Here is an 18,996-nt window from a genome sequence, read left to right as displayed (position 1 = left end):
GGCTTGTCATTAGAACTGGTCAGATACAGTACAACGTGGACGTCCATTTTGTACCTCTTTCCAGCTCACAGTCCACAGAGGGGAGGAGTGTGCATTGCTGGACAACTCTCAGCCGTACAAGTGGAAAGTGCAGAACCCCAAAGGCAGCAAGGCCACCGTGCCCTCCATCTGTTTCCTGGTTCCTCCCACCAATAAGGACGCAGTGAGCGGCGTCTCAGGGTGAGGCGACCAATCATCTCCTTGCCATAAAACAACATGGCAAAAACCTTTGATTTAGCCTTACCATTAACAACATTAGCCTGGTACCAGATCTTTTTGTGCTCTTGCCCACTCCATTGTCATTATCATTCCAAACATGTTTGGCATGACAATTCCATAAGGAGTTGGCAAGAGAGCAGAAACAGACTGGCTACCAGACTAAAATAGCATGGCTAAAACCTTTGATTTAGCCCTTTGATTTAACCTTTGACAGACCTTTGATGCCTCGTAAAGACGTTTGACCCCAGCACCTGTATGGTTCACTAACCTTTAACCTACCCCCACAGTCTGGACGCTAGTCACCAGAACCTGCTGGTCCTGTGGCAGATGCTGTACGTGGACATGAAGAGCCTCATGTCCTGGCAGTACCTGATGAGAGACATCCACCTCATCACCTCATGGAACATCACCATGGTGAGCTCATAGTTTCACACAGGCTGTGTCTCAAATGGAACCTTATTCCCTATGTAGTGCACCTTGGTCAAAGGTAGTGCACTACATAGGGAATAGGGTGTCATTTGGGATGTACCCATAGACTTTTTGGAGACAGTAGATCAGAGAATAAAGGACATGTTTTAGTTATTAGATGGGTGGGGCGGCAGGTAGCTTAGTGGGTAAGAGCGTTGTGCCAGTAACCGAAAGGTTGCTGGTTCTAATCCCTGAGCCGACTAGGTGAAAAATCTGTTGATGTGCCCATAAGCAAGGCACTTAACCCTAATTGCTCATGTAAGTCGCTCTGGATAAGAGTGTCTGCTAAATGACTAAAATGTAATGTAAATGGTGTCTCTTGGTTGTAGAATTGAATTACGCCCACAGAATGATTTATTCTTAGCTATACAATTCCAAAGGTACTGGAATGGGGGGTTCGAATGGAATTCAGGCAAAGAGAGTATAACACTCTTCCTAACCACGCTCACCCTCCCTATCTTTCTTCTTTCACTACAGTTTAAGACCCTGAGGGTGGAGGAGTACAGGCTAGCTTTGAGGAACCTGGAACTCCACTACCAAGACTTCTTAAGAGACAGCCAGGACTCCCAGCTGTTTGGTGCAGACGACCGCATGCAGGTGCAGAGTGGCTACAACAAGGCCAGCCAGCACTACGAAGGACTGCTGCACTCTGTGGAGAAAGGTGAGTGTTGGACATCTGGGCAGATAGAGGGTCTGTATAGTACAAGAAGTAGCATCCAACCATGTTATTTTTTATCAGTGTTGCACTTTGTTATGCACACTTGTTTTGCAAACTTCGTTGCACTGCACACCTTATGAGTTGTCGTTGCATTTTCCGTTCATGAACATCATGATTTCAATATTCGTTGTTGGAAATGTTGAAATTCATCACAGGCCCATCCGTCTAGAAATAGTGGTTAACTGTTGAATTCACATTACACTGGAGGTAAGGTATCCTGGTTGCAGTGTCAGATTTAGCAAATTTTTGACTGACCAAGCTTTATTTCTGCACTGATAGTTATGATTCATTTCACTCCATCAACTTCACTCAACCATTGATCACCATCCAAGATTTTCTCTAACTTCGTTGTTCATTGCATTAGCCACCTTGTCCAATCGCATGAGTTTGCGTGTGTTGATGCATTGTGTTGCTTAATCATGTGTAATAATTCTGAATTTCTATCCTGCATGAAGCTGGTAGTGGATTGAGTTTGATTTTGAAACTATGCGTTGTTAAGCAAAAGCTTGAGTGATTTTATGGATTTCATGAGACATATAGTTCCAGAAAATTACATGAATTGTGTGGGCATAAATAATGAATTCATGATCGAAGTTACCAAGAACTAAATAGATCTCAAGGCCATCAGACTGTTAAATAGCCATCACTAGCCGGCTTCCACCCATTACCATGCCCTGTACTTAGTCACTGGCACTAGCCGGCTACCACCCGGTTACTCATCCCTGCACCTTAGAGGCTGCTGCCCTATGTACATAGACATGTAACACTGGTCACTTTAATAATGGAACACTGGTCACTTTAATAATGTTTACATACTGTTTTACCCATTTCATATGTATTTACTGTATTCTAGTCAAGTCCATCCTATTCAACTATTGCTGTACCTATACTATTCTATCCACATATTCTTCAGCTATATATATATATATATATATATATATATATATATATATATATATATATATATATATATATACTCTGGACTCTGACATTGCTCGTCCAAATAGTTCTATATTTCTTAATTCCATTCTTTTACTTTTCGATTTGTGTATTGTTGTGGATCATTAAATATTACTGCACTGTTGGAGTTGGAACACAAGCATTTCGCTACACCAGCAATAACATCTGCTAAACATGTGTATGCGACCAATAAAATGTGATTTGATTTGATTTTGACTTTGCTATTCTACCATTACTGTGGTTGCATGCCAAATGGCACCCTGCTTCCTACATAGTGCACTACTTTTGACCACAGCCCTATAATGGTTGCTCCATTCTGTTCAGGTGAGCAAGACGAATCTGAGTGCCGGAGCTACCTGACCAAGATCAAGGACCTGTGTCTGAAGCTGGAGGGCTGTGAGACTCGCACCGTCGCACGTCTGCGACAGCCCATGGACAAGGAGCCGCTCAAGGCTTGTGCCCAGAGGACCGCTGAGCAGAAGGTACTGCAGTGACGTCACCCCTCAGTGACATTGTTTAGTTTAGTTTATTAGGATCCCCATTAGCTGTTGCACATGCTGCAGCTAGTCTTCCTGGGGTCCACACAAAATACAAAATACATGACAAAGTACATACGTTACAGACAAGAACAACACAAAGACAATACTACATTAAATTATAGGGGCACCTTGGGAGTTTTAGGGCACTTCACTATGGGTCTAACGGCAATGGAGGAAGAGATATTTGCTGTTTTAGCTGTTTCTCAACCAAGACAGAAAAAATCAGTATGTATGTAATTTAGACTCAGCGGTGGCCAGGCCACTGGTAAATGGTTACCGTAAATCACACATCCAATCCCAAAGTAAACAGAGTTAATGGTAGATCTGTAATGAATTGTGAGCCCAAATTAGATAACGTGCCTATTTGAAACAGAGCCAGGCCAAATTCAACATGGGGTTATTGTTTAGGAAACTATTTAAAGTTCCCTTGAGTCAAGTAAATTAAGTTATACAGTAGAAGGGACAAACTAAAATTTTTAGATCAGACATGCTGTTTAGTATGCTCCATCTGCTCGTTTCTCATCGTAAGAAGTTTCAGAAGACCTTTGTATCCCTATTTCACTTTACAGTATGTTGCTGGCTGGCTTGTTAGCAACTCCATGAAAAAAAGACTGCTTGGATGCACAGGTGGAATAGCCAGTTATGGTTCATTATTCCCTTTTCTGCCCATAGAATGTCCAGTCAGAGTTGGAGGGCTTGAAGAAAGACCTGACCAATGTGGCTGAGAAGACAGAGGAGGTGCTGGCATCGCCTCAGCAGTCCAGCTCCGCCACCGTACTGCGCTCTGAGCTGGATGTTACGCTGAAGAAGATGGAGCACATCTACACCCTGTCCTCCGTGTACCTGGACAAGTGAGTTCCTGGCTGACTCTGATTGTTACAACATGCATATCAAAACCATAGGACCAATAAGTAACATCTTCAATCTAAATAGTGGATCTGAATCATGTTACACACACAGCTAACACTATACACCACTCCTTGTTTAGACTGAAGACCATCGACATAGTGATCCGCAGCACAAAGGGAGCAGAAGACACCCTCAAAAAGTATGAAGCCCATTTACGAGACGTCAACAAGATGCCAACAGACGAAAAAGCGGTGGAGAACTACTGCACCCAGCTAAAGGTACAGTATCTCTGTTAGAATTAACTGCATTGTATCCGTTGGTGTGTAGACAATGCTTTTATATGGACTGGTTATCAGACAGTAACTTAGTGATTTCTATGCATTTGTAGTGATCTCCCTCTCTTTCTTGCTGTCTCTCTATCTCTCTCGTTCTCTCTCTCTCTCCTTCTGTCTCTATTGCTCTTTCTCTATCTCTCGTTCTCTTTCTTGCTTACTCTCTTTTTCTCTCTCTCTCTCTTTCTCTCCCTCTTTCTCTCTGGTAGACAATGCGTGGTGAGGCAGAGGATGACCAGAAGACGTTCGACAATCTCCAGGAGGAACTGAAGAAGGTGGTGGCCGTGAATGAGCGGATTACACGGGTCCACAGCGAGCACGACACCGAGCTGGAACACTATCGCCAACTAGTGTCCGGGCTAGAGGAGCGCTGGCAGGCCATGTTTGCCCAGATAGACCTGCGCCAACAGGAGCTGGATTTGCTGGGGAGGCAGATGCGCGCCTACCACGAGAGCTATGACTGGCTCATCAGATGGCTTGGTGATGCCAAGGAGAGGCAGGAAAAGATCCAGGCCGTGCCCATCGGCGACAGCAAGGCCCTTAAGCAACAGTTGGCACAGGAGAAGGTACTGTACAACTAATAATAATAATTATCGATTGGATTTATATAGCACTTTTCTACCAAGATGCTCAAAGTGCTTTACATAGTAAGGGGAAACTCACCTCATCTACCACCAATGTGAGGCACCCAGGACAAGGTAGCAAGAGGCTTCCATTACAAATAGGGGAGATGAAGCTTCTTAGCTCGATGATGGACTATAATGTTACGTTATTTACATCATTTAGAAGACGCTCTTATCCAGAGCGACTTACAGTTAGTGAGTGCATACATTTTTCATATTTTTTTTTTCATACTGGCCCCCTGTGGGAATCGAACCCACAACCCTGGCGTTGCAAGCGCCATGCTCTACCAACTGAGCTACACGTTATCAAGACAGTCAGTGTTACAATCTTTTATCATTGCAGAAACTCCTAGAAGAGATCGAGAAGAACAAAGATAAGGTTGAGGAGTGTCAAAAACATGCAAGGGCATATATTGATGCAGTCAAGGTGCGTATGCAAATCAGATGTCACTTAAATAAGATGATGCATATGGAGATTTGTTGCGTTAGTAAAATTATTGTATTATGTCTATGACATATTATGTCCATGTGTTTTCCCCAGGACTATGAGCTTCAGGTGGTGACGTACAAAGCTCTGGTGGAGCCCCTGGCTTCGCCCCTTAAGAAAACCAAAATGGAGTGTGCATCTGACAATATAATCCAAGAGGTAGGTCATATAGACATGATGAGGAATTTAGACATGATGAGGAATTTAGATGAGGAACAGCTACAGTAGCTTTAAAGTTGTTAACAATTATATGGGATTACTAAACATCTGGAATTGTCTTTCAGTATGTGACTCTGAGAACCCGCTACAGTGAGCTGATGACTCTGACCAGCCAATACATCAAGTTTATCACGGAGACACAGAGCCGCCTTGAGGACGAGGAGGTAATTGAGGGACACATTGAAGACAGGCAGCAGCTCCCTGCTCCCGACAACTTTAATTAAACCCACTAACCATAATAACAATAGCCTGGTGCAAGATCTCTTTGTGCGCACATGTCAACTCTTTTCCATGCCAAACATCTTGTTTGGCATGTCAAGGAGTGGCATGATGGCAGAAACAGACTTGTATACCCAGACTATAACAACAGTTACTATAAAACTCTCTTTAGGGATTAATGTATGGAAAATCATATACAGTACCAGTCAAAAGTTTGGACACAACTACTCATTCCAGGGTTTTTCTTTATTTTTTACTATTTTCTACATTGTAGAATAACAGTGAAGACATCAACACTATGAAATAACACATATGGAATCATGTAGTAACCAAAAAAGTGTTAAACAAATCAAAATATATTTGAGATTTTAGATTCTTCAAAGTAGCCACCCTTTGCCTTGATGACAGCTTTGCACACTCTTGGCATTCTCTCAACCAGCTTCATAAGTTAGTCACCTGGAATGCATTTCAATGAACAGGTGTGCCTTGTTAAAAGTTAATTTGTAGAATTTATTTCCTTAATGTGTTTGAGCCAATCAGTTGTGTTGTGACAAGTTAGGGGTGGTATACGGAAGATAGCCCTATTTGGTAAAATACCAAGTCCATATTATGGCAAGAACAGCACAAATAAGCAAAGAGAAATGACAGTCCATCATTACTTTAAGACATGAAGGTCAGTCAATATTGAACATGTTCTTCAAGTGCAGTCGCAAAAACCATCAAGCGCTATGATGAAACTGGCTCTCATGAGGACCGCCACAGGAAAGGAAGACCCAGAGTTACCTCTGCTGCAGAGGATAAATTCATTAGAGTTAACTGCACCTCAGATTGCAGCCCAAATAAATGCTTCACAGAGTTCAAGTAACAGACACATCTCAACATCAACTGTTCAGAGGAGACTGCATGAATCAGGCCTTCATGGTTGAATTGCTGCAAAGAAACCACTAATAAAGGACACCAATAATAAGAAGAGACTTGCTTGGGCCAAGAAACACGAGCAATGGACATTAGACCGGTGGAAAGCTGTCCTTCGGTCTGATGAGTCCAAATGTGAGATTTTAGGTGCCAACCGCTGTGTCTTTATGAGACGCAGAGTAGGTGAATGGATTATCTCTGCATGTGTGGTTCCCACCGTGAAGCATGGAGGAGGAGGTGTGATGGTGTGGGGGTGCTTTGCTGGTGACACTGTTGGTGATTTATTTAGAATTCAAGGCACACTTAACCAGCATGGCTACCACAGCATTCTGCAGCGATACGCCATCCCATCTGGTTTGTGCTTAGTGGGACTATCATTTGTTTTTCAACAGGACAATGACCCAACACACCTCCAGGCTGTGTAAGGGCTATTTGACCAAGAAGGAGTGTGATGGAGTGCTGCATCAGATGACCTGGCCTCCACAATCACCAGACCTCAACCCAATTGAGATGGTTTGGGATGAGTTGGACCGCAGAGTGAAGGAAAAGCAGCCAACAAGTGCTCAGCATATGTGGGAACTCCTTCAAGACTGTTGGAAAAGCATTCCTCATGAAGCTGGTTGAGAGAATGCCAAGAGTGTGCAAATCTGTCATCAAGGCAAAGGGTGGCTACTTTGAAGAATCTAAAATGTATTTGGATTTGTTTATCACTTTTTTGGTTACTATATGATTCCATATGTGTTATTTCATAGTTTTGATGTCTTCACTATTATTCTACAATGTAGAAAATAGTAAAAATAAAGAAAAACACTTGAATGAGTAGGTGTGTCCAAACTTTTGACTGGTACTGTATGTCCTTATGTCAGTATATATGGTTTCAGAATGTTGGCATTTTTAAAAGAGTCTGGGACTTTTTGGAAAGGGTTCAAAATATTTTTAGCTGATGGGGCTATGAGGAAATTAATTAGTTTTTGTATAGGTCAGCGCAGTATGGAAAGTGTTGAGTAATTTCAAATGCTGGTGCTGCGGCACATCCCATTCACTAATAGTATCTGTCTCTCATTCCCCCTATACTGTGGTGCATGGATGTGTAATCAGTCTCTAAATTACACTTGCAAGTTAGTTTTGCTACAGTATCCCCTCAAGTCTGAAGCAAACATCAGGCTCCCCATTCAATTCAACCCCAGTCTTTTTTTAGAATAGCCTTTTCTTCTGCAATTTAATTTGTTATTTCACCCTTGAAACAAAATATTTCTGCACACTCCTTTTTCTCTGATCTGGTGATTAGGTCGCTGCAGTCTGACTAATACCACCTCAGAATTATTCTTTCAAATGACCAGTTTTGTTTCCCCCTTTCTTTTCTAACCTTGCCAGTGCTTTGTCATGATGAATATTAATCATGTTTGGGCGCTTAAGATGTGAATAATCCACAAAGCACCAGGTATTTGAATAAATCCCCTCTCCACATATCACTCCTCTAATATCATTAGTCTTCTACAATTTATCCCTGTTATCATTAGGCATCTGTGTTTCATTCACACCAGTGAACCAACATGACATTAACATTCAAAGATACATCCACATTTTTGGACCTTGTCTAAGTGTAAAGTTCCACATTATCTTGCATAACATAAGGATTAGATTCTGCACTTCAATTATTTTGTCTCATAGCCTTGATTACATAGTCATTTTGTGGTGCCTTTTGTTTTGTGAGTCCCATGCTTTATTTGCTGCATCACTAAGCTATTATCTCTAAGGTACAGTAATTGGGATTGACTTGCTTACATACAGTAGAGCTTTGACATTTTACGAACTTCTGTACATGGCTGTATACTGTAGGTGCTCAGAATTTTGCCTAAAAATAGAAAAGTTCTGATCAACTCAATCTAAGCATACCCTCTATGGGTAATACATTTTGCATGCTCTTTGCAAATTATTATTTTTCTGCTTCTGTCCTTTCAAGTTTATTTCCAATTTTAAAACATGATGGATTTCATTTGTAAAAGGTAAAACGTAATACAATCTTAGTCCAAGGTAAAGTTGAAGAGTAGTAACCAAGTCAGTACATTGAAAAGTGTTATTTGATTGATTCTTATTTGATCTTAGTAATGAAAGATGAAATGGTTACTTCAAAAGACCCAAGGAAAAATACCTCGTTGGCATGATACCATTCAAGTTCCCATAGTGTTGTGTTGTGAAGTAATGTCTCATTATGTGTGCCATACATTAAGTAAATGTGACAAGACATTCGTGATTATTTTCCCAAAGCAAATAACAAACATTTCTCTCCCTAGATAACAAATATTTATTCATTTGAAGTAACGTTTTGTTCATGTATTTACATCTACAGTGGGGTCCGAAATTATTGACACCCTTGATAAAGATGAGCAGAAATGACTGTATAAAATACGTAATTCAAGTACTGATCTATATTGAATGTTCAAAAACATTGGAACTTTTTTAGCATACAATATAGGTCAGTATTTGAGTTATTTATTATAAGTCAGTTTTGCTCATCTTTATCAAGGGTGTCAATAATTTCAGACCCTACTGTATGTGTACCTACATGTACTTAAACGTTTTACTTTGTTTGAGTACTTCAATCAACTCAAACATTTATATTCTAACACTGTAATACTTAACATTGTTTTTCCCTTTACTGTTTGCTTCCACTAATACAGAAAGCTACTGAAATACTAAAGAAGGAGGAGAGAAAAAAGTTGTCTGAGATGCAGGCTGAATTAGACAAACAAAGACAGTTAGCTGAGGCACACGCAAAAGCTATCGCTAAAGCGGAACAAGAAGCCCAAGAGCTGAAGGTGAAAATGAAAGAAGAGGTCAGCAGGAGGGAAGTTGTGAAAGTGGATTCTGAGAAACAGAAGCACAACATACAGCAGGAGCTGCACGAACTCAAGAACCTGTCAGAGCAAGAGATCCAAACCAAGAGCCAGCAGGTTGAGGAGGCACTGTATAGTCGCACCAAGATAGAAGAGGAGATCCACATCATCAGAATCCAATTAGAGACTACCATAAAGCAGAAGGCCACAGCTGAGGCCCAACTTCAGCAACTCAGGGACATGGCTGTCGAGGCTGAGAGACTGAGGAAAGTTGCTCAGGAGGAGGCAGAGAAGCTTCGCAAGCAGGTGAATGAAGAGACTCAGAAAAAGCGCAACGCAGAGGAGGAGCTGAAACACAAAGCAGAGGCAGAACAAGAGGCTGCCAAGCAAAAGCAGAAGGCCCTGGATGAGTTGCAGAAGTTCAAGATGCAAGCTGAAGAGGCAGAGAGGCGCATGAAACAGGCAGAGGAGGAGAAGCAGCGGCAGGTCATGGTTGCAGAGGAGGTGGCACAGAAGAGTGCCGCCACCGAGCTGCAAACCAAACGCATGTCATTTAACGAGAAGGCAGTAAAGCTTGAGGAATCACTGAAACAAGAACAGGACACTGTTATTCAGTTGCAGGAACAGGCAGAGCGCCTCAAGAAGCAACAAGAGGAAGCCAACAAAGCCAGGGAGGAAGCAGAGAAGGAGCTTGAGAAGTGGAGGCAGAAAGCCAACGAGGCACTCCGTTTGAGACTCCAGGCTGAGGAAGAAGCCCACAAGAAGAGCCAGGCTCAGGAGGAAGCAGAGAAACAGAAAGAGAAAGCTGAGCGAGAGGCAAAGAAAAGGGCTAAGGCTGAAGAGGCTGCTCTTAAGCAAAAGGAAATGGCAGAGAAGGAGCTGGAGAAACAGAGGAAATTGGCAGAGGGAACGGCCCAGCAGAAACTCTCTGCAGAGCAAGAGCTAATTCGCCTAAGGGCTGACTTTGACCATGGTAAGCAACAGAGGTCTCTATTGGATGAAGAGCTCCAGCGCCTGAAAAATGAGGTGAATGCTGCAGTAAAACAAAGGAAACAGCTAGAAGATGAACTGGCCAAAGTGAGATGTGAAATGGAAGTTCTTCTTCAGATGAAGTCCAAAGCTGAGAAAGAGACCATGTCTACAACAGAGAAAAGCAGAAATCTCCTTGAGTCTGAGGCATCGAAAATGAGGCAACTAGCTGAAGAGGCGACTAAGCTGAGATCAATTGCTGAAGACGCAAAGAAGCAGAGGCAGGTAGCAGAGGATGAGGCGGCTCGGCAAAGAGGAGAGGCTGAGTTGATACTCAAGGAAAAACTGGCAGCCATTAATGAAGCAACCTGCCTGAAAACTGAAGCTGAGATTGCCCTGAAGGATAAAGAGGCAGAAAATGAGCGACTTAGGAGAAAAGCCGAAGATGAGGCTTATCAGAGAAAGGTCCTAGAAGACCAAGCAAAACAGCACAAGCAAGACATTGATGAAAAGATCACCCAGCTTAAGAATACTTCTGATTCTGAATTGGAGAGGCAGAAGAAGATTGTAGAGGAAACTCTTAAGCAGAGGAGGGTGGTTGAAGAGGAGATTCGCATACTAAAACTAAACTTTGAGGAGGCATCAACAGGCAAGTTGGATCTTGAGTTGGAGTTGAACAAGCTTAAAGGCATTGCAGATGAGACACATAAGAACAAAGTCAAGGCTGAGGAAGAAGCAGAGAAACTCAGAAAGCTTGCTTTAGAGGAGGAGAACAAAAGGAAGCAAGCTGAAGAGAAAGTTAAAAAGATCACTGCTGCAGAGGAAGAGGCAGCGCGACAATGCCAGGCAGCTCAGAAAGAAGTTGAGCGCCTCAAAGAGATTGCTGCCGATGCTAACAAGCAAAAGGAGGATGCTGACAAAGAAACAGAGAAACAGATTAGTCTAGCCAAAGAGGCTGCACAGAAATGTAGTGCTGCAGAAAAGAGAGCACAGGCTGTTCTGGTCAAGCAGAAAGAGGACAATATTTTCCAGGGCAAGCTCAAAGAGGAGTTTGACAAGGCTAAGAAACTTGTACAAGAAGCTGAGAAGGCCAAGGAGAAAGCTGAGAAAGAGGCTGCTTTACTCCGTCAAAAAGCAGAGGATGCTGAGAAGCAGAAGAAAGCAGCTGAATCTGAGGCTGCCAAACAGGCCAAGGCTCAGGGGGATGCTGAGAGACTGAGGATGGAAGCAGAGCAGGAGGCTGCAAAGCGAGCAGAAGCTGAGGCTGCTGCTCTGAAACAGAAACAGCAGGCTGACGCAGAGATGGCCAAGCACAAAAAGCTAGCTGAACAAACAGTGAAGCAGAAGACACAAGTTGAGCAGGAGCTGACAAAGGTGAAACTGCGATTGGATGAGACCGATAAGCAAAAATCTGTTTTGGATGAAGAGCTTCAGCGCCAGAAGGATGAAGTTAGCAATGCTGTCAAGCAGAAAGCTCAAGTGGAGGATGAGCTATTTAAGCTCAAGGTCCAGATGGAGGAGCTGGTCAAACTTAAGCTTAGAATTGAGAATGAGAACCAGCGTCTCATGAGTAAAGATAAAGATAATACTCAGACATTCCTTGAAGAGGAAGCTGAGAACTTGAAGAAGTTGGCGGAGGATGCTGCCAGGCTAAGCTTAGAAGCTAAGGAGGCTGCCCGAGAGAGGCAGATTACAGAGTCCGAGCTTGCAGAACAGAGGGCTCTTGCTGACAGAATGCTGAAGGAGAAAATGCAAGCTATCCAAGAAGCAACTAAACTGAAAGCTGAGGCAGAGAATCTCCAGAAACAAAAGGACAAGGCTCAGGAGCAGGCCCAAAAACTGCTGGAGGACAAGCAGCAGATGCAGCAGCGTTTTGAGGAGGAGACAGAGGGCTTCCAAAAATCCCTAGAGGCTGAACGCAAGAGGCAGCATGAAGCTACGGCGGAGGCAGAGAAATTGAAGCTAAGGGTGACACAGCTCAGTGATGCTCAGTCTAAAGCAGAGGAAGAGGCCAAGAAATTCAAGAAACAAGCAGATGAGATCAGGGTTCGTCTCCAAGAGAAAGAGAAACACGCTTCAGAAAAAGTCCTTATAGAGAAACTGGAGGTGCAGAGATTACAGAGCAGCAAAGAGTCTGATGACCTACGCAAAGCCATAGCTGACCTTGAGAAAGAAAAGGAGAAATTACAAAAAGAGGCTGCAGATTTACAGAATAAGTCTAAAGAGGTATTGTGGAATGTGAAATAATCTTGTGAAATAATAAGTGAAAACCCTTTTGCAAATATCCATAACCTTCTCAAAAACACTAACACATAAAGGAGGTCCAAATGTACTATTCATGTGAATTGCAGAGACTGTCAACAATACTAAGTGTCCAGCAATTTCTCATGAATGACCAAATGTTGCTGCATTTCGTAAATTCAATTATGTTTTCTAGCATTTCAAAATGAAACCGATTTCGAATACATTTCCATTCATAGAATACAGAATACAATTATATGCTGTATATACGATACCATTTATATATAAATATATGTATTATATTATTTAGCAGTTATAATCAGTGTAATAGACCATGTGCAAAAAGTTTGTTTGGAGTTGTATTAATTTTCTCTTAATTTCTTTCCTAATTAGATGGCCAATGCCCAACAGGAACAAATTAAAAAGGAAAAGACTGTTCTTGAGCAGACTTTCCTGACAGAAAAACAAATGTTGTTGAAAAAAGAAAAGCTCATTGAGGAAGAGAAAAATAAGCTTGAGAAACAGTTTGAGGATGAGGTTAAGAAGGCCAAAGACCTCAAAGATGAGCAGGATCGTCAAAGGAAGCAGATGGAACAGGAGAAGAAGAAACTCCACGCTACCATGGATGCCGCTGTGAAAAAGCAGAAGGATGCTGAGGAGGAGATGTGCAACAAGCAGAAAGAGATGCAGGATCTTGAAAAGAAAAGGCTTGAACAAGAGAAATTGTTGGGAGAGGAGAATGAAAAGCTTCGAGAGAAGCTGCAGCAACTTTCTACACTAAGAAAATCTGCAACATCCCACACTAAAGAAATGGAGATGCAAACTGATGAGGTCCCTGAAGATCAGCTAATTGCAATGACAATGGTGGGAACTACAAATAAAGTATTTGATGGGTCTGCAGTAGTAGATGGTGAGAAGAAAAACGAAGAATCACTATTTGCTTTTGATGGGATTAGGGAGAAGGTTCCTGCCAGCAGGCTCCATGACATTGGTATACTGAACAAGAAGGACTTTGATAAGCTGAAAAAAGGCAAAACCACAGTGAAAGACCTGAGCAAGACTGAGAAAGTAAAAACATGTCTCAAAGGCAAGAATAGTGTTGGCGGAGTCTTGACTCCAGCCAAGCAAAAAATGAGTGTGTATCAGGCCATGAAAGAGAATAAACTTTCTCCTGGTGCTGCCATAATGCTTCTTGAAGCTCAGGCAGCATCTGGGTACATCATCGATCCAGTGAAAAACAGAATGCTCACTGTGGATGAAGCTGTAAAGGAGGAATTAATAGGTCCAGAACTCCATAACAAAATTCTTTCTGCAGAAAAAGCAGCTACTGGTTACAAAGATCCTTATACTGGAGACAAAATCTCACTCTTTGAGGCCATGAAAAAAGGTCTGGTTGAACAAGACCAGGCCGTTAGACTTCTGGATGCTCAGATTGCAACTGGTGGAATAATTGACCCTGTCAATAGTCACCGTGTACCTCTCCAGACAGCCTATAAGCAGGGCCAATTGGATGCTGAGATGAACAAAACTCTATCAAACCCTACTGATGACTCAAAGTTATTCATTGACCCAAGCACCCAGGAGAGCCTCACTTATCAGAAACTATTGGAGAAATGCACCCCAGATGCAGAGACAGGCCTACTTATGTTACCAATCACAGAGAAAGCTACACAAAGTGACAAGACCTATACAACGGAAGAAACTAAAGATGTACTCACTAAAGCAAATATCTCTGTACCATTTGGAAGATTCCAAGGAAAGACTGTGACCATTTGGGAAATCATTAACTCAGAGTATTTCACAGAGGCACAGAGGAAGGATCTGATTCGTCAGTACAAGACCGGAAAAATTACTGTGGAAAAAATTATCAAAATTGTAATTAGTGTCGTGGAAGACAAAGAGAAGAGGAATGAAATTGTGTTTGACGGTCTGAGGATTCCTGTCACTGCAGCTGAACTTCTAGAATCTAAGATCCTCAATAAAGACCTGTTCAACAAATTGCATAATGGCAAAACAACTGTCAAAGAAATCTCTGAGATGGAGCCTGTTAAGAAAGCCTTAAGAGGAACACATAGCATTGCTGGAGTGATCATTGAGTCAACAAAGGAGAAAATACCATTCTATCAAGCTGTAAAGAAACAGATGCTCTCTCCCGAGACTGCATTGACTCTTCTTGAGGCTCAAGCTGGGACTGGATTTGTAATTGACCCTGTCAAAAATCAGAAGCTCACTGTGGATGAAGCTGTTAGATCAGGTCTTGTTGGCCCAGAGATGCATGAAAAACTTCTGTCTGCAGAGAGAGCTGTTAATGGGTACAAAGATCCCTACACTGGAAAGAATATATCCCTATTTGAGGCAATGTTGAAAGACCTTATTAAGAATGACCATGGTATCCGTCTGCTAGAGGCTCAGCTTGCAACTGGAGGCATAATTGATCCAGTCAAAAGTTATCACATCCCACATGATGTTGCCTGCAAACGTGGATATTTTGACGATGAAACAAACAAGACCTTGAGCAACAACACTGATGAAACTAAAGTCTTCTTTGATCCTAACATGTGGGAGAATGCATCTTATGTACAACTCATGAAAAAATGTGTCACTGACAAAGAGACTGGTTTTCCATTTCTTCCGCTCTCAGAGAAAGCAATTCAAAAGTCAAAAGAGAAGCAAAAGTCAAAAGAGGAACATCAATACACTAAGGTCCAGATCAAAGATGCCCTGAACCAGGCAACTATGGAGCTGCCGTATGGACCTTTCAAAGGAAGGAAAGTCACTATTTGGGAGATCATAAACTCTGAATATATTACAGAGGAACAAAGAATTGAGTTGATTCGACAGTACAGAACTGGAACAGTGACTATTGAAAGAATGATTACAATCATTGTCACAATGGTTGATGAAAAGGAGACCAAGAAACAGGAAAAGGAACAGGCCAGCTTTGAAGGGCTTAGGTCACCTGTCACTGCCAGCTCATTGTTTGAATCCAAAATAATTGATAAAGCTACATATGATCAACTCCAACAGGGTAAAAAGAAAGCCAAAGAAATCAGTGACATCGACTCAGTCAGGAAGTACTTGCAAGGAACAGATGGACAGATTGCAGGCATCTATATGGGTGACTCAAAGGAAAAGGTTAGCATTTATCAAGCAATGAAGAAGAACATATTGAGACAAAATACAGGTCTTGCGTTGCTCAAGGCACAAGCAGCAACCGGTTTCATTATCGATCCTGTCAAAAACCAGAGGTACACTGTGGATGATGCTGTGAAAGCAGGAGTTGTTGGTCCTGAGGTTCATGAGAAACTTCTGTCAGCTGAGAAAGCAGTGACTGGTTACAGAGATCCATACACAGGCAACACGATTTCCCTCTTCCAAGCCATGAAGAAGGAGCTTGTGCTACGAGAACATGCTATTCCCCTGTTGGAAGCTCAGGTGGCCACAGGAGGGATTATTGATCCAGTCAGCAGCCACTGTGTTCCAAATGATGTGGCTTTCCAACGTGGCTATTTCAATAAGCAGATGGCTAATAACTTCACTGACCCCTCAGGGGATGTCAAAGCTTTCGTTGATCCCAACAATAATGAAAGTTCCACCTACAAACAACTGCAAGAGAAATGCATAAGAGATCCAGAGACCGGTCTGTGCTTCCTGCCGCTATCAAAGGCTGAAGCTCAAATTCCAGTGGAAAAGTCTTACATATACACAGAAGAACAGGCACAGATAGACTTGACTAACACTCAAGTGGATATCCCTCATCAAAGCTATGCAGGGAAGCTAATGACCCTATGGGATGTCATGGGGTCAAACCTGCTCCCTGAGGAGGAAAAGCTAAGGCTCCTGGAACAGTATCGCTGTGGGAAAATCACAAAGGAGAGAATGATCATCATCGTCATTGAAATCATTGAACAAAGGGAGATACTGAAAGGAGAGCAGAGCATGTCCTGTGATGTGATCAGACGAAGAGTCACTATTGAGGAGCTCTACAGTTCTCGCATTATCGACCTTCAAACATACAACATGTTGAAGCAAGAGAAGAAGACTATCCGTGAGGTAATGGAAATGCCGTCTGTAAAGCAGTATTTGTTTGGCACTGGTAGTATTGCTGGAATCTTCTCAGACTCCCCCTCTAAGGTCAGTATTTACCAGGCCATGAAGAGAGGTCTCATTAAGCCTGATTTTGCTCTCAGTCTCCTGGAGGCCCAAGCGGCAACAGGATTCATCATTGACCCTGTGAAAGAAGAATTGTTAACAGTTGACGAAGCTGTGCGCAAAGGGCTAGTCGGCCCTGAAATCCATGACAAACTTCTCTCTGCCGAGAGGGCAGTCACTGGCTACAAGGATCCTTACAGTGGAAAAGTAATCTCTCTCTTCCAAGCGATGAAAAAATACCTTGTTCCTGAGGACTATGCCTTGAGGCTTCTTGAAGCCCAGGCTTCCACTGGGGGCCTTATGGATCCAGAATACTACTTCCACCTTCCCACAGATGTTGCCATGCAACGCGGATACATCAATAAGGAAACACATGACAGGATCACGGATCCAAACAGTGATGTACAAGGTTATGTTGATCCAACCACAGAGGAGAGACAGACCTATGCCCAGCTGCTGAAGAGATGCAAAGTTGATAAAGAGAGTGGTCTGCGATTACTTTCACTGGCAGACAGAAGGCTGCTTTTCAAGGGTCTCAGAAAGCAAATCACCTTAGATGAGCTGCTTCGTTCGCAGATTATTGACCAAAAGACATACAATGATCTCATTGAAGGCCTTATCTCAGTAGAAGAGGTCAGCAAAGAAGTGAAGAAGTACCTTGAGGGCACAAGCTGCATTGCCGGAGTATATGTAGAATCCAGCAAAGACCGTCTGTCCATCTACCAAGCAATGAAGAAGAACATGATAAGACCCGGGACAGCCTTTGAACTTCTTGAAGCTCAAGCTGCAACAGGATATATAATTGACCCAATAAAGAACCTGAAGCTGAATGTCGGTGAAGCTGTTAAAATGGGAGTTGTTGGTCCAGAGTTCAAAGACAAGCTCATCTCTGCTGAGCGTGCTGTTACAGGCTACAGGGATCCATACTCTGGCAAGACCATCTCTCTATTCCAGGCCATGAAAAAGGGTCTCATTCTGAAAGACCACGGCATTCGCCTATTGGAAGCCCAAATTGCCACTGGTGGGATCATTGATCCAGAAGAGAGTCACCGCTTGCCAGTCGAGATGGCCTACACACGTGGCCTGTTTGATGAGGAGATGAATGGCATTCTTACAGACCCATCTGATGACACTAAAGGCTTCTTTGACCCTAACACCGAGGAGAACCTCACTTACCTGCAGCTAATGGAGCGATGCATGATTGACCCAGAAACTGGACTAGCACTTTTGCTGTTGAAAGAAAAGAAACGTGAGAGGAAGACATCCTCTAAATCGTCTGTGCGTAAACGCAGAGTAGTCATTGTTGACCCAGAGACAGGCAAAGAGATGTCTGTGTATGAGGCATATCGCAAAGGACTTATTGATCACCAGACCTACATTGAGCTTGCAGAGCAAGAGTGTGAGTGGGAGGAGATTACTATCTCCTCATCTGATGGTGTTGTGAAGTCCATGATCATTGATAGAAGGTCTGGCCGACAGTATGACATTGATGATGCAATCATAAAGGGCCTCATTGACCAGTCTGCTCTGGATCAGTACCGTGCTGGCACTCTGTCCATCACAGAGTTTGCAGACATGCTGTCCGGAAACATAAGTGGCACCAGATCCAGGTCATCCTCCTTTGGGTCCACGTCATCTTACTCCAGTAGCCCCGTCCCCTCTATCAAACCCCCAGCAACGATATGGAATGACCCAACAGAAGAAACCGGCCCTGTGGCTGGAATACTGGATACTGACACATTAGAGAAAGTGTCCGTCACAGAAGCCATGCACAGAAATCTTGTGGATAATATCACAGGTCAAAGACTGCTGGAGGCTCAGGCTTGCGCTGGTGGCATCATTGATCCAAACACTGGAGAGAAGTTCTCAGTTGCAGATGCAATGAACATGGGACTTGTGGATAAGATCATGGTTGACCGAATCAACCTGGCACAGAAGGCCTTCAATGGATTTGAGGATCCCAGAACCAAAACAAAAATGTCTGCTGCACAAGCATTAAAAAAAGGGTGGTTGTACTATGAGGCTGGTCAGAGATTCCTGGAAGTACAATATCTAACTGGTGGTTTGATCGAACCAGAGGTCACTGGCAGAGTTCCACTAGATGTTGCTGTCAACAAGGGCACCCTAGATGCACGTACTGCACAAAAGCTACGAGATGTCAGTGGATACTCCAAATACCTCACCTGCCCCAAGACAAAGCTTAAGATCTC

At 42.9% G+C, this 18,996-nt stretch overlaps 1 protein-coding gene across 1 annotated transcript in view; it reads left to right on the top strand.

Moving 5' to 3' along the window:
* LOC311107187 (plectin-like) overlaps positions 1–18,994 on the top strand; it is a gene marked incomplete at its 3' end in the record, with an annotated part of 62,664 nt that extends 43,670 nt beyond the window's left edge. The window contains exons 21-32 of the mRNA XM_084149676.1: positions 65–219; positions 546–672; positions 1,204–1,387; positions 2,729–2,886; positions 3,616–3,794; positions 3,932–4,070; positions 4,334–4,690; positions 5,091–5,174; positions 5,289–5,393; positions 5,519–5,617; positions 9,269–12,619; positions 13,028–18,994. Of these exons, the coding sequence (XP_084005802.1) occupies positions 65–219; positions 546–672; positions 1,204–1,387; positions 2,729–2,886; positions 3,616–3,794; positions 3,932–4,070; positions 4,334–4,690; positions 5,091–5,174; positions 5,289–5,393; positions 5,519–5,617; positions 9,269–12,619; positions 13,028–18,994 (10,905 nt within the window). The remainder of the gene's footprint in view (positions 1–64; positions 220–545; positions 673–1,203; positions 1,388–2,728; positions 2,887–3,615; positions 3,795–3,931; positions 4,071–4,333; positions 4,691–5,090; positions 5,175–5,288; positions 5,394–5,518; positions 5,618–9,268; positions 12,620–13,027) is intronic.
* Between the last annotated feature and the right edge of the window lie 2 nt (positions 18,995–18,996).

This window comes from Coregonus lavaretus (assembly GCF_964263955.1).
Source record: "Coregonus lavaretus genome assembly, chromosome: 3".
NCBI lineage: Eukaryota > Metazoa > Chordata > Actinopteri > Salmoniformes > Salmonidae > Coregonus > Coregonus lavaretus.
Note: the sequence above shows the minus strand (reverse complement) of the source record. Positions and strands in the feature narration are given on the sequence as shown.